The 15,912-nt window shown below is 36.3% G+C and overlaps 1 protein-coding gene across 3 annotated transcripts in view; it reads right to left on the bottom strand.

The window, feature by feature from the left end:
• The window catches only part of RNGTT (RNA guanylyltransferase and 5'-phosphatase), a 194,754-nt gene that overhangs the window by 89,057 nt on the left and 89,785 nt on the right, over positions 1-15,912 (bottom strand). For all 3 annotated transcript variants that reach the window (XM_087777260.1, XM_087777261.1, XM_087777259.1), the window contains exon 12: positions 3,367-3,435. In XM_087777260.1, coding sequence (XP_087633386.1) covers positions 3,367-3,435 — 69 coding nt within the window. The remainder of the gene's footprint in view (positions 1-3,366; positions 3,436-15,912) is intronic.

Raw genomic sequence — 15,912 nt, 5'->3', positions numbered from 1 at the left:
GGTAGCATCTTAAATGGATACAAAATGATGCAGGGAAAAGAAGCGTTAGGGAGAAGCGACATAAAAGGGAAATCAAAAGGAATGTGGGAAACGGGCTATTGGATAGAGAAGATGCGTGAAAAGGAAAAGAGGAAAGGAGAAGAGTACAAAGGGAAGAAGAGAAACAATAGTAAGAAAACATTGTCTTATACTTGTCTCTCACCATGGAGTTGTTAGAGAATGGTGGGTTAATGCGGGGGATGCGCAGGGGGGCACTATGAAGCACACATCACATCAAATCACCTACAAAGCATTCTTAAATTATAAACAAGGCAAAAACCTCCATCACTTCCACTAAACATGCTCTTTTCATGACCTGTGAAAGCATTCAGTCTCTGGAAAGGGAGGAAGGGGGAAGAGAAGGGAGGCCTCTGTCATTGCCTTTCCATTGTCATCGTGGAATTAAAGCACTTGCACGCCCTGGGCACTAACGAATATACGTAACTCAAGTAACTGGTGAATTAGTTAGGAATAATAATGCTCAGTTAGCATGACCTTGCAAAATAAACTAATCTGCACAGGCAGAAAACAATCTCTTCACTCCTTAATGTTTCTACCACCACCAGTCACAGTGCAAAACAATTTCTGCTTCAGTACAAGAACCTTGCTATTCATAGTATGAGTTCAGATAGGAAGACTAACAGAAGAAAATGAACCCTATTATATCTAACTGAAACTGTAGATTCGGTAGTAAAACTTTTTCACAAATCACTTTTCATTAAAGCACACCGATTTCTCAAAACTGAACTAATTCACAGGCACCTGATGCCAAATCTCTTCAAACCCAAGAGAAAAGTGAGAAAACCCAGAGCTCTTATAAGCTAAATGCATAATTTCTCTTCACAAATCATTTTGGGTATTTTAATTTTTATTATAAGTCAGAATTAAACCAAACTTCAAAACAACAAAATATTCTTTCTCCATCCGTGTTGACTCCCTGTACCAGTGTTGCCTATAGATAGTGGGGAATATATCCATATCCTCAGGTCTAGATGCCTGTGTCTAAGACCAGAGATCAAGAGGAACATCTCTGAGTAGATGAAAGAGAAAAAAAAAAAAAACCAACCAACCAACCAAAAAAACCACAAAAATACCCCAAAAAACACAGAAAAGACTTTCAAACAGACTAAACTAATAAACTCCACTTTCTTGATATTAAATAATTAATTAACTTCTGCATTCTGCCTTAACTATTAAAAGCATGGAAAAAGTGTGGGTATTTTTCCCCCAAAATTTTCCTGTCTGTAAATGGTCACATTCCACTCATCCTCCTCTGCTGCCACTTTATCCTTCTTTGCGGTTTTGCTCCAATTCCTGTCTACTTTTGTTTTCTTCTCCTCAAAACACACATGAAACTTCAGGAGCTCCCAAAAGATGTTCTTAAATTTCCCTGATCTTCTAAAACTCAGCATCATTTCTGTCTGTCTCTTTTTCTGCAAGATCAAATATGTCAATAAAAATGGTTGTTAAGAATTATTTTCTTCTGGACATGCCATGGTCTCTTCACTTGAGACAAACTGGTTTTATAAAGGTCTTTTAAGTCTTACGATGACCAAAATTCAGGCCTCTACCCCAATCAGCAATAGGTATGTTTCTCTGTGAAAAGATGTAATACATCACACATGTAACTGCAACTATAATACAAAAAGAAAAATTATTTCAGTTACTATTCTCAAGGGATCATTTATGCATTGTTATAGTCTGTTGCCCTTCTATTGTTGCCTATTAATTTATGTCCTCTATACCACATAAAATAAAAAAGCAGCATCAGCTATCTGTATCAGCTTTACCCTTTTCCATTAATCAGCTTTAATACTTATTTCCCAATTAATAGGTCTACAACAATTTCTTTTTCTCAAAATATATTATTTATATTTTCTCAACTACAAAAGCCATTGAGAAAACTGTACATTTATCTAGGAAAATCAGTTTAATAACAGATGCAACAAACTTACATTCAATAAATCCTGAAATAATACTGAAATTTGAACATTAAATTAAACAAATATATCCTATATTTTAAAGATGAAAAACCATTATAAGCATTTATGCAAGAAAATGAGGGTTTTGTTGGGTTATAAATTTCTCAGTATGCTAAATCAGAAAACACAAGTTCTAGAAACACAAAACATACGAGAGATTAACTTCCTGTAACAACAGCAGAGACACGTTCTCCAGTAATTTCATTTCGAGTAGAAAAGGTAATTTCAAATTTAGCTGTGGTAACTCTGCATAGCTTAACCTCTAATATTCAGGAAAGTAGTTCTGAGAAGCCTTTACAATTGCTTTAGATTTTAACAATATTCTAAGACATCACCAGGACTTCTTATGCAAGTATGAATTTTCTTTACCCTAGTAGTTTTGCTTTGAATTTGAAATAGCTATATACTTTTAAAAAAAAATTTGCAGTCTAATTGCTCAGTTATTTTGTAGTTAGCTGATGTAGAACTTGCTATAGAGAACAGAGGTTTATCTTATTTCCAGATGGGAGTGTCATCACCCATGCTAAGATCTATAATATAGGAAGTAGACCAGAAAAAAAATGTTTTATCTGGAAAACTAAATACAAATGTTTTCTGTGAGTAACTGTAAGGGTAGAAATATCTGTCAAATACGAAATAATCAAAAACAATTCTTTGTTTTACAAGCTAAGAAAAAAGTCAACATGCATAATGCTACAGTCACTATCTATACCAATATACAATACACATTACAGTGTATCCATTGTATCAGAGTCAACAGGAGCAGCAGTAAGATAGACAAGGCCATGCTACTGTCTTTAAAGCCACCCTTCCTGCTTGAGAACCATTTATTGTATTTTTTCTGGTTGTATGCAGTTCTTCTGGTGAACTCTCCCACTCCCGTCATATACCTTTATACTGGCAGACATGGCTTGAGAATATATCATACTTTAATCGCAATGAACACAAGTCACAAATGTTACTAAAATTTTACTGTGTAAACATCCATGAGAAAGAAAAATAATCCCAGAGCTCAAATCAATGGCTGAAAGATTCACAGAACTCTTGCAGTGAGAAAAAATCCTTCCTTATTTAGCAGCACATCATAGTACACACATACAAAAACGCACAAGCTGATTCCTGAAAACTACCACCATTTATTAATCCAAAGTCACACATACTACAAATTAGATCGCAACTAGTTTAATTTAAGTAGTCTGAGGAACTGGAAAAATCAGAACCAACACTGCAAAGTAATCCTGACCGAAACAAAGATTAGGTAGTAGATGGGAGGATGAGTGGGGAAGGAGGGTGAGAATTTCATTTGAAAGTGAAGGGGGAAAAAATCCATTCTTACGCTACTTACTCCTGTAGGCTGAAATATCAGTCCATCCACTTCGTGGCTAACTTCTCTAGCAAAGCTTCCTTCCAGGAGCTGTAGAACAAAAGAAAAATAAATATTTTTTCCATAGAGAAATATTTAACTTGGAAGACCGCACATCAAAGCAGATTATATGCTACTACTGCAATCATATGGTAGTAAACTGCTTATTTATGGTTTAACATTAGAGCTTGGAAAATGTCAACATAGAAAGCATCAACAAATAAACAGTTTTTACAAAGAACACTCAAGGCTCAAACAAGCTTTAGAGAGGCGAACCCTTACAGTATTATTCAAGGAAAAAGCCTTTGTCCAAAGAGAAATACTGAGAAACCAAGATGATTCTATACACTAAAAGATGAAGAAAAATGAGTTCTGATATGGGACACCACAGTCATTTGTGGACAAATTAAAAAAACACATTTGCCACTTTAACACGCAAGTAGCACTTACATTAGATTGAAAACATGTACTGAAAAATATTTCAGGGCATCATTCAAAGTTGATGTTTGGCAGACTCCCTAACTAGGGCATTACCCAGTAACACAGCTACGCTACTGTCAAACAAGTGTCTGAATTAATTTGGATCTTGAATATTCTGTTTTACATTTTCAAAGACTGTAAATTCCATATGGAGGTGAATACATCCATCAAGATGGTATTTACCAGAGAAAGACCATCTATCTAAACACAGTAATGAAACTGGCTAGTCGACAGTTACGAGAATTGATGATACACTTCCATGTTAAATTATGACTTGCCTAAGGAAAAGCAAATAACCAGTGACAACTACAATTGTCAAGTAATAACAAAAATTAGGAGAATTACCAAAATGCCTCTTCATGAATTTCCATTTATGTTTTACTGTAGAGATGAAGAATCTGTCCTGAAGTTGTAGGTGTTTTTAGTAACATTTGAAAAATTTTGATGTCCAAGTAACTCCATAGCCATAAAACATAGCAAATACAGAACTCAGTAAATCACAGCCAGTTTTAAAAGCAACATTTTGGCCTAGAATGTTAATTTTGTATCATTTCCTTTGTATGGTCCAGCCTAACTCAATGACCCACTGACTAAACTATTCAAATCAAGTCTCAAACTCCACCCTCAGTAAATGGCAAAAGTATGAAAGGAGCGGAGAATTAAAATTTGTATCTTCCTATGGGCTGTACAACGCAAAGCAATGCACTTAAAATGGATCAAAAGCCTGATGGCCAAATATTTTAAACAATAATAATGTAACATGATATTTCATTTAAACTTGTAGCTATTTGTACAGAATAATTGATTGTTTTGCTATTAAAAAAAAACTTAGCTTTTTTCCTTGTCCAGTCATTAGCATATTTGTGCTTATAACTGCATCTACAAACACAACTTTCACTATTCAACTTTTAGCTACAATTTAATTGAAAAACACACTCTATGAGAGTACTCTCAAGTGGTAAAATACTTAAAGAATATTCGATTCTGAGTAAGAAATCATCCAGAGAAACACTATTTTTCAGTATAGAAAGCCCATACTTGGAATGTGAATTTGTAGCTTGCATTTACCAATTATGATTTTCAAATTTACAAGTGATGCTCACGATCCTTTACCAGATGTCTATACAAAATAAGAAAAAAAAAAATCCACAATTCTTTCAAAAGTTCATTGTTAATCTTTGCTTCAGCAGACAAATGAGTACATTGGAAAATATTTAAACAAATGTTAAAAAGTTAAAAAAAAAAAATAAATTTAAAAACTTTCCACACAAGCTAAGCCTTCTGTGGATCTCTTGCAAGGTTACTGCACAGTTCCGAAACCGACTGGCCAGTGATAAATCCATAGTAAGAACACACTTGATATTTACAAACACACATGGAAAAGATTTCATTAAATTCAAGTAGCAAAAGAACTTTCTCCAAATATAAAAAACTACACCTGCAAAAATAAAAGACAAACTTTGTGAGTATACTTTTTATACATTTCTAGCAATCTTATTAGTGTCTTTCAAAGACACTAACCAAAATGGCAAACAGAAACCAATCACCTCTGTTTCTGCTTATCTGAAGTTCTTAAAGGAATTTGAGGACGTGACTACTTCAGTGTTGGAGCTTACATAAAGTGCATTATTTACTCTTTCGCAAAATAAAACTTAAGATTATAGAAACAATCTTTTAATTTGGAGTGTGTGACTCACCCAGGTAAAGCATAAAATTATTATTATGCACTGCTTTATCTGTAGCTCTCTCCACTCTGGTCTACATGTAGTTAAACTACGTTAAAGCACTATTAGAACTTCGTAAATGGGTGGGTGTGTGTGTGTGTGTGTGTACAATTGAAAATTTACCATTAAAAAAAAATATATTCTGGTATTACTTTTTATTCACTGCTCCACCAGAATTATAAAATGCAAGGGAATCCCTCTTAGCAACCTGACATCCAGTTTCAGACTTGAACTCGTTCTCACTTTGGAGGTCCACAGTATTCTTATTAGGACATCTCCCACCAAATGTCAATTAGATATCAAAGACAAAGATTTTAAAACCAGAACAAGACTCAACAGATAACTAAACCTCTTTGTGCTCCCAGTTATGCTGCCTTCATTCTCAGCTATTCTGCTTTCATTCTCATTAGGTCCATTACAAGTATTTCAATGATAACTTTCTAGAAAAGAATTTTTAGTAGAAAGGATTAGCAATTTGGGGGAGAGGGAGTGAAGTGGGAAGGAGGGAATGGAAATTTTCTCTGAGCTTCTTCCCATACACACTTTCTTGAGAATTAAACTATTTAGAGGTTGTTTGTGAACAGCAGAATACATACCCATTGAATATTGCAGAAAGTTTGTAATGACAGGAGAATGAGCAGAAAAGGAATGTTTGACATATAAGCAAACATTTTTGACACTAAAAATATAGTTGATATAAGGTTTTTAGGCTTATGAACTTAAAATGCAGATATCATGGTTCATCTTTTAAAAAACGATGTTCAATTTCTCACACATATTAAAATTTCTAATTAACTTGAATAGTTCAGTCTTTTTTAATCGGCACCATGATAAATGGCACACCTGCTTGACTGGGATGACTGCCAGGGATCAGATAAAATGCAATGCATCTCAATGACATTTTGTAAAAGATGGGTAAATGATGCATGCGAGCCAATTCTTCTACCATGCTATTCCTTGTAGCCTCGTGGCATCTATTTCCACCTGTGAACCCCTTTTGTTCGCTTCTTGCAGCTTCCTGCTTCCCCATGAACACTGCAATAAACCATACACGCACACCACAGCTTAGTATTTAAAGTTTTCCTTTCCTACTTTATAAGTGAATCCAATTCAAAACTATTGCTACATCTAATAATATTCCTCTAACGAAAAGAATGGTATAATCACATGGAATGAGTGGAGCTGTACGATAAGAAAAAGGATTTCTCTTTGCTCTTTAACCACTGCGCTGAGGAGCAGCAGCATGTCACCAAAAGCAGCACTAATAACCTGCTGAAGCTGATTTTGCTAAAACACTGGACTAGTCAGCAGAATTTCTTGAGTGGATAATTGAAAGAAAAAAAAATAAAAACAATCACACTTTGGAGATCTCTCTATACTTACATAAAGAAATCACTTGGCTCCTCCAGCAGGAAGAGGAGAAAATTTCGGTGCGTACAGCTTCCACATAATGCTAGTAGGTTTTTATTAATGTTTCTGTAATTCTGAGGCAAGTCACATGATTCTGATGAGTTTTCAGATGTGTCACTTTATTCATAAAATAAATAAGTCCACTACTGTGCCTTTTCCTTCCTCTTACAAAAAAAAAAAAAAATCTCATGGAAACACAACATGCCTGTGAGAGTTATGCAGATTCCAAAACATAACAATGTCTCTGCAAAGTCATACTGACTTTCTACAAAAGAATTTGGCTAAGGTCCTTGCACACAACTATTATCAATCTGCTATGTCACAATATGCAAACATTTCTAACCATTTTGTCCATATTTCTGACTCAAAACTGATACCACTTGTTAGCCTAGTGAAATACTTGGAGATAAAGGAAAAAAAAAAATCCCTTTGCATTTTATAATACAAGACAAATATACATCCATTGTCCTTGCTTTTTCAATTTCAGAACTGCTATAGGCTTCATTCAGTTTCAAGTCAAGCTACAGCAACTCTGCCTGCACCAGTCCCTAAGCCGTTTTTCAGAGCTACCTTCAAATTACTGATCATCTAGCTGGTAACTCCACAGCAACAGCTGTGAAAGGGAACATACTTTACTCAAAAGTATTAGTTACAAATAAACTACCCATCAAATTGTCAATTAACTAGAATGTAAAACACCTTCAAGACACGAGCATGCTGTCATTCCTAACTTCACAGAGCCAGCATCTTCACTGGCTTAGATTTCAGCCCAACTCACGGGACAATCCCTTCCTCTGATGACTGACAGCCCTCACCATCAGACTACAATGTAATTCTCACACCCCGACAACTGTCAGGTTTTACAGACATGGGCTCAGAAGTCTCTGTACAGATACTGCAGGTTCTTTAAACTTATTATACAGTCTTCAGAAAAAGATTCAGAAGTGACCAGCACCAATAGTCACCTTTTTTAAAAGGAAACAATTATTCTGGCTCTTCCCTTGCACTTCTCTAAAAGAGATGGACTATTCTGCTTTTAAAACAGGGTATCACTCCTGTTCTATTTTTACATGAATTTGTTTCATCTTGCTTGCCGGTTTCTGTATTTTTCTATTTTTACATGACAACCTCCTCAAGAGCCCTGACTCATCTCAGTATACACTCTTTCATGAGATCTTAATTATCCAAGTTCAATATAAAAATTATTTACTTTAATACTGGTTGCTGATATATTTCAGACATCACAGAAAAAGTTTTGCATCCAAAGTGGGAGGTACAAATGTTTTCAAATGTACAGCGGTTTAACAACATTCAGTAAAACATACCTGAATTTAATGTGTCTGCTACTAAGAGAAGTATTTTCATCATATTTTTGCCAACTCACAAGACAAAAAAAAAAAAAAAAAAATCATCTCTATTACTACGTACAGAAGTCTCTGAAGAAAGCATCTATGAATCACAAATCCAGCTGAAGATCTGTGTAACAAAGCCAGTATTTCTATTGGGTAGCCTCCCTGGATTTAAGTTTAAAACAAACAAAATAAACATTAAAAAAAAACCCCTAAAACCCTGCTTAACAAAACTATTTTGCTTAAAAATCAGAATTGAAATCTGGATCTCCCATATTAGGGGTAGAAGAAAAATATATTGAGAATAACCTACTACGTAATATCTTCAGAAATCCTGTTTTTGAGTGACATCAGAAATCCTACAGAATGACTTTTACGTTAAGTTCAGTTAAGTTAAAACAATGCAAAAATAGTCTTGATCAGATTCATCCCGACTATCACATTTCCCAAAATAAATCAATTAACCGGTAACAGGCAATGATGGAGCCATCATCCACACTATTAACATTATAAACTCCAGCTTTCAAACATTACATTTTGAAAAGGAGGCCTCCTAGAAAAGAATTAAAGATGCTGTCTGTGGCGTATAAGCTTCCTTCCAGATGATACACAGGCTACTGTGCAACGCTTGAAAATATTATCCAGTGCAGCTTAACGTCAGGTGAGGGAAGCTGGTCCCTCTAAGCTACAGTTGTAGTCTCTGCTCCCTCCTTCTCCCCAGAATTTTTCCAGTTTCCCCTGTCCTGCAGCATTATTTCTTTTTTTGTTTGTTTTGTTTCTAAAAGCAGAGAAGGCATCAAGAATTAAAGAGCTGCTTTCAGTCTCAAAGCAAAAAAGCATCAAATAGCATGTGAGTAACTACATACTGGGGGTGGGGGGTGGGGGCGCGTTTCATATATTTAAAATTAAACCTCAAAATCTCAAACTTTCCAGAAATAAAAGTTGGCCAATTCACATTTTAAGAGAAAGGAGCCCAAAATAAAGCGTTAAGAGAAGCTTTGGTTTTAGTTCATTGACTTAAATTACTACAAATAGACTGTAAAACTTTCAAAACAGTCTTTAGTGACTCTGGGGAATACACGGCTTTGGGAATCAAAGGGAGCTCATACCTTCTGAAAAAATGGAAAAAAGAAAAAAAAAAAACCAAACACCTTCAACTGAAGCCACTCAGACTTTTATCATTCTCATACTGGGGATAATGTTCACCTCACCTAGCATTAGCATTTGAAGTAAAACAGCTGACTTAAACGTAGTGTAAATGAACAGTTTGGGGGGAAGATGTGAGAGGATCAAAGACATACCTCCGGCAGTTCCACTGCTTCCTTCCCTCCCTGCCCAAAACCAGACATAGCCTGGATCACCAGTTCAGACTAACTTTCAGACAGCTACGAGGATGAGATGAAACCCTCTCCTCTCATGCATAGTTAAGTTCCTCTTCAAGTGATACGCTCAAGTGCCAAGTAATTTTTTTGGAAAATTGTGCAGTCTCAAGTTACAGCACACTGTGATGAAGAACCACAATCTTCGCTAAGTTGCTCCAATGAAGTATTGCACGTGCAATTAAAAAATTAATGCTTATTTCTCAGCAATTTTTTTTCTTCCTTCAACTTTTCTTCCTTGTTCCTCTATAGACACTGATCAAGTTCACCTCTCAGAGTTTTTTTTGGGCAAATAAACTAGATTCACATTTCAAACATTTCACAAGGAAGCAGATATAACTTTTCATTATTTCAATAATGCCTCTTCTAAACTCAGAGTTATCATTTTTTTCATCAGCTAAAACCACCCCAGATAGACTAGACAGAACACTCCAGGATAGCCATAGCAGCAAGAAAACCACGCTCCCTGTTCTCCTCCCCAGGAGTCTCCCTTCAGGAAGGTTTTCTGGATACACGAGCACCCGCCAAGGAAGAATTTCACCAGCCGATGGCTCATTACAACTGGCTGTGTGACTCAAAGTGGCTCCTTCCAAGTAACCATGAGGGTCCTGAAAGCACAGCCCATGATCTCATGAACGTGACTTAGCACACAGCCATACAAGTAAATGTTTCTGCTTGCACCCTGCGATTCCAAAAGCTGTAAGTAGCACTTCAACATCAACATTTACTTCCCTCATGCAAACATCAGTCATCTGTCTCTCATTTATATGATTTCATGTTTTCCTCCAAAATCACCTATAAAAACGTTGAAGAGGAGATTTTTAATCAATTTAACATGACCCAGTTTTCTTTGCATTATTCTCATTTCCTAGTAAAAATACAATATGCCACCTAATGTCAAATAAATGAGGTAAAACCCAGTATTTAACATATTAATTAAAGTGTATCTCTACAGCAGGGTAAAGTTCAATTCTATAATGCATCCTCAATTATTCATTGTATTTGGCTATATTTATCTTAAAGATTTTCAATTTTTGTTTGCTGGGAAATCAGCAAAGAGGCGAGAAAGGAAATGCAGCGTGATAACTGAGAGTACAGTCAGAAAACCACAGCTTACACGAATTATTTTTAACCTAGTATACTAAAAAAATCATGAAGTTATAAAATATTTCCTGGCCCATGATAATGGTCTTAAATACGCATAAAGGAAGAGCAGGATCAAAAACTGCATAAAATATATTAAAAACTTAACTCCTTAAGAAGTAATTATTTAAAGAAGTTTTATATGCTCATTGAGAACCAACACATATTGAAGAATAACTGCTACATTTTCAGTAAACCAGTAAAATTATCTACTTTGCTCTAACTGCATAAGGAACACAAAGTATAAATTTCTCACTTGCTCATTACTTAGAAAGAAACTTCTTGCTCTTGGGATGTAAAATCAGTGTGTAATTCAAATTGCATGACAATCCTTTAAAAAAATTTATGCTTAAATCTCAAAATCCTAGCTTTCATGGAGCCGTCCACTCAAGATTCTGATTCAAGACACAAACAAAGAAAATCTGTAAATGTTATTTTGTCTGTATGAATATGTATGTGTTGAAAGCACTTGATGTTAACCAATAACTCAGTACTAAACAAGAAGAGTAAAAGTAAACTCCAAAGGTTCATCTGTTTAACAAAATCACCACTATTTTGAACTGTGTAATTTGTGGCAACAGCTGAATCATATTGTGATGAAAATTATACCAAGTGACTGCGTAAAGACACATGGGAATTTTCTCAGTTGATAAAATAAAAAAATACATGCTCTTTATAAAATACTATTTTATGGAAAGCCTTTCAGTTTGTTAATTTACTAGAAGCTCTGAAACCAATCATACTGAAAGACTAAAAATAACCTCTTTGCCAAGTTAATCATACAGAACATTTTGGCTCAAAAGACATTAAAAACACTTAATTACTGCAATGGATTTGTTCCCTATAAGAATGAAAGCAGATAATGGCCGCAATGTGAGACTGATGTTCACTAATATGATCAAGAGACTAATTATTATCCGTGAATCATTTGTAGCATTCAAAACTTGATTAATGTCAGGTCAAGTTTAACATGTGATAGGTTTTATTAGTAATGCTCGGCTATCCCACAGCTTGTCAGTTTAAGCGAGTGCCATCTGTTAGGTGTAGGAATAGCCAACAGCCACAACAAAAGCACAGTGGATACAACTGGTCACTGAAGTACGTTTTAAGAATTCCATAAGGGAGCTACCCTAATAATTTTAAACACATTAGACCCGAATCCAGCACAAACTGACCTGCTAAACATAGGAAACTTGTAGCCCAAAAAGCGAGCATGCAAGGCAGGCTTTTCTCATTTTAAAGCTTGACCAAAGGAGTGTTTAGTACAACTGGATTTAGTTTCACAGACTGACCAGCCTCTAGTAACAAAAATTCTCTTGCAAGAGGAATATGCATAGCTGCTTCTCTACACTCCTTCATCACCTTTAGCAAGCATTCCTGTACAGAATACACTGCTTTACCCTTTAAAGCATCACTCATGGTATTCAAGTACATATGGCCCTGACTAATGGCTCATGTAGCAAAACACTGTTAGAAGACAATGAACCCGAAATTCATATTCCATAATAAAATGTTTACTGACAGTCTCCCACTTGTTCTAATTACAGATAATGACAAGAAGAAATATTTTTGCAGTAGGCTCACTTTCTAGTGTTTCACAGCACTTTGCGGGTGGCCAGCTTTACCAGGGGTCCCTTCTCCCATGTGCAGCCCATTCGCAGCTCGTGCAGCAGGAGGGGAACTCACCTGCTACCGTAAGGGCTCACCTGGGCACCTCCACTGAACCTCCACGAACCCCACACTAATAACAGCGGGAGCAGCAAGGCTGAAATAACATGAAGAGGCAACAGACAGGTGCGTGCACAGAGAGGAAGGAAGGTGACCTAATTCCACCTGGGTTTGCTCCGGCACCTACGTACTCTCCTCTGGTCTAAAACTAGTTAGAAACTCAGCAGGAGCACTGGAAGAAACTTTTATTTACCTCACAGCTATCACAGATACGACAGCCCTCTCAGATGTATTATAAATATGCTCTCATTTGATGGCTCTCTTACATTTCAAGTAGATGAAGCTGAAAGGCTGCAGATTCAGGCTGCCACTAGCATAACTTGCAGCCTGTACTTCAGCTCCAAGCATTCTGTTTTCTGGCTAAAAGCACAATGCGCAGGGCTCCCAGACGTCTTGATGTCCTGATGTAAAAGCAAGTATTCTGAAGTCTTGATGCTAGTAGCCCATAGACCATAGATAACATCATAATTCAAAGAACCGTAACTACTGTACAGTTTCTTCCTCAACCATTTGCCCATATAATTTCACAGCTGATGACTGACAAGGACCCAAGCTACTACTGCCTGGGCATTAGCATTCTAACTGGTGATACCACTCTTCATTGATTGCCTTTTAGAAGAGTAATTCTGCAGAAAAGTCTTTACCAGAGCCTATGTGTTCTTTTCAGAACAGGAAGGCAATAGAAATTCCTGTTTATACTCATGTGATGGGTAACGAGCAACACCTCCAAGCAAGAAAGCCAAAGAGACTCATCCCTTCTATCTGCAACCTGCTTCATGCCATGATTGAGGCAGCTCTGAAAAAAACCAAGTTACTCCACACACTGGACTCTCGGAGCTTTCCCAGCTCCTACTAGAACTGCTGCCAGTTTCACAAGGGAGTGTTATAGCCTGCCTTTTTCATAGAGAACCTAAAGCAAGAGAAATTGTATATATCATCTTCCGAAACCTGCTTCTTAAATCTTTTTCTACTACCCCTCTAAGAGATTTAAAGAAAAGCCATTTCCAGATGTATGATTAGCTGGAAGTTACTGTAGTCTGTGATGGGATGCAGGGATGCAATACTGAGAAGGCGGACGAACCGCACTAGCTTGATTTCATTCCCCAGCCACAAGGGAAGAAATGCTATAGTGAACAACAATAAAATATATTGCAGAGGTGGTGGGGAATAAAATTTGATGGTTCTATTTCTTTTTTTTTTAATCTCTTTTTGGGGTTGCAGCAAATTCATTAACTGCACTCTTTAAAGATGCTACTAACACTAGCTCTATGCCATGTTCCTTAATTATTTGGATAGAGACATTTTAGAAAAATGCAGAGCATGCTGCAGTAAGAGTCCCACTGAGCTATCACCAGTTTGCTGGTTCTGAGTGAACAACTCCAAAGGTCACGTACCTAATATATTCAAAACAATACCCAAGAATAACACAAGCGCTATGTGTGTTAATGCCTAATTTGACAGCACATCTGCATTCCTGAATTCAAAATAAGCATTAGGCATTTCTCACTGTCAATCTCTTCTCAAAAACACAATTGAGAAATTGACATCAAACAACTACGATGTTTTCAAATGCTTCTTTCAAATAAGAGAAATAGGCTGCTTCAAGAAACTTTAATTGACTTTTGTGATAGCTTAAAGCCAGGAGAAACACAGATTCCTTGAGGCTGTGCAGTAATGCCACTGCCAAACAGCAGTAATATTTCAGATTTACTTTACCTGATGAAGAAACAGAGCAATATATTTCATAGCTTGGCCATTTAATTTACTGTGCTCTTGCCAGTTGTCAGTTTCAACCTGCAAGGTACCTTCAGTTTCTCTCTTTTAGGGACTGGGATTTTGTCCACATCAGTTTCCCTATGCTCTCCTACCTGGCAGGGCACACCTGCCTGACACTAGAGTCCTGCTGGAGCTGGAGGAGGTTTAATAGGTGCCACACTAGCAAATTAGTGGTGGACTTGGCAGTGCTAGGTTAACGGTTGGACTTGATGATCTTAAAGGTCTTTTCCAACCTAAACAATTCTATGATTCTATGATTCTAAATTCTTTGACCTATTTACAAATTATCTACAATCTGTGACGTTCCTGAAGGGATGGCAGATACTCAGTATAGTCTGGTCCCCGACGTCCTCAACTGAGCAAGGTTCTCCCACTAATGTTTAGAAGCTCCCTAATACTCTGGGTTTGATCAAATACAACATTCAAAAGCTCTTCCGATGTCAAAGGAAAAAATTGAGTGCAATGGGGCCAAGTACATTTTAATTTGTTCTCTAAATGATCTTCCAATGTCACAAACTTGATAGGGTTTATCTGTTATCCAGCCCCTGTGTAAACTGCTACAACATAATCCGGTCTCTGGTTGTCAAGAATGTGAACAGGCCTGTTTTAATTAAATCAGATAATTAAGGATCATGTTTTATGAAGCATTTCCACTAAGACTCATCATCAAAGACAAATTTGTATCTACAATAATTCAATTATACATAAAATGGATTTTCAAGAATATGAAGTCTTCATACATTTACTGTTACAATGCCTGATTCAAACTGGGCTACTGTATTCCACTGGGCACCGATGCAGTTATTTTAACACAAAAACTAAGACTTAACATTATATTCTGGATGTTTAAAAACATCTGATTCTTCTGCTATGCAATGGCATTTGAGGGCTTTATTTGCTACAAAGTTGAAATTAAAACTTGCCACTGTAAGGCCATAACAGTAAAATGCTAAGATTTTATTATTTCTTGATTTTAAAGAAAAAGATTAATTTTGTACAATTTTTTTTTGCAAAACTGGACATATCACAAGAAAAGAAAGAGCTAGCAGGGGTGTCCTATAATCTTGCATCCTAATAAATCGCTTTAAATTTCACCCCTATCTTTACATTTTTCTTTGTGCTTTTATTCATTTTATCCAAATGAAGCGCATGTCTCGTGAACATCATTCCAATATGAGAAGGCTGATGGCTTCCCTGCAGAGCTGTATTGCCAGGAGGCAGTTTGGAACATGACAGGCTGTGAAGTGGCGCGACGGACAATATTAAACAGTTGCCCCGCAATTAATGAGTGGAGTGACCCACTTAGTCACCACAGCTGAGTCCTCTAACTAATTCAGGAGATATCAGATATACCAATTCAATTGTCCATACTGGGATACCAACTGGTAATTAGGTCCAAACAGATTTGCATTTTCTCTGTTTTGGTAATACACCACAAAACTGAAAGTAGAAATCACTGTTAAAGATATTTTTCCTACCTAGAAAGGTATATTATTTCCATTGCACAAAATACAGAAAAAATAATTTAAAAGAATGTTA

The sequence above is a fragment of the Nipponia nippon genome, unplaced genomic scaffold (genome assembly GCF_047370975.1).
Source record: "Nipponia nippon isolate SJK-2023a ecotype South Korea unplaced genomic scaffold, ASM4737097v1 scaffold_4, whole genome shotgun sequence".
Taxonomy (NCBI): Eukaryota; Metazoa; Chordata; class Aves; order Pelecaniformes; family Threskiornithidae; genus Nipponia; species Nipponia nippon.
This window is presented reverse-complemented; position numbering and strand designations above follow the sequence as displayed.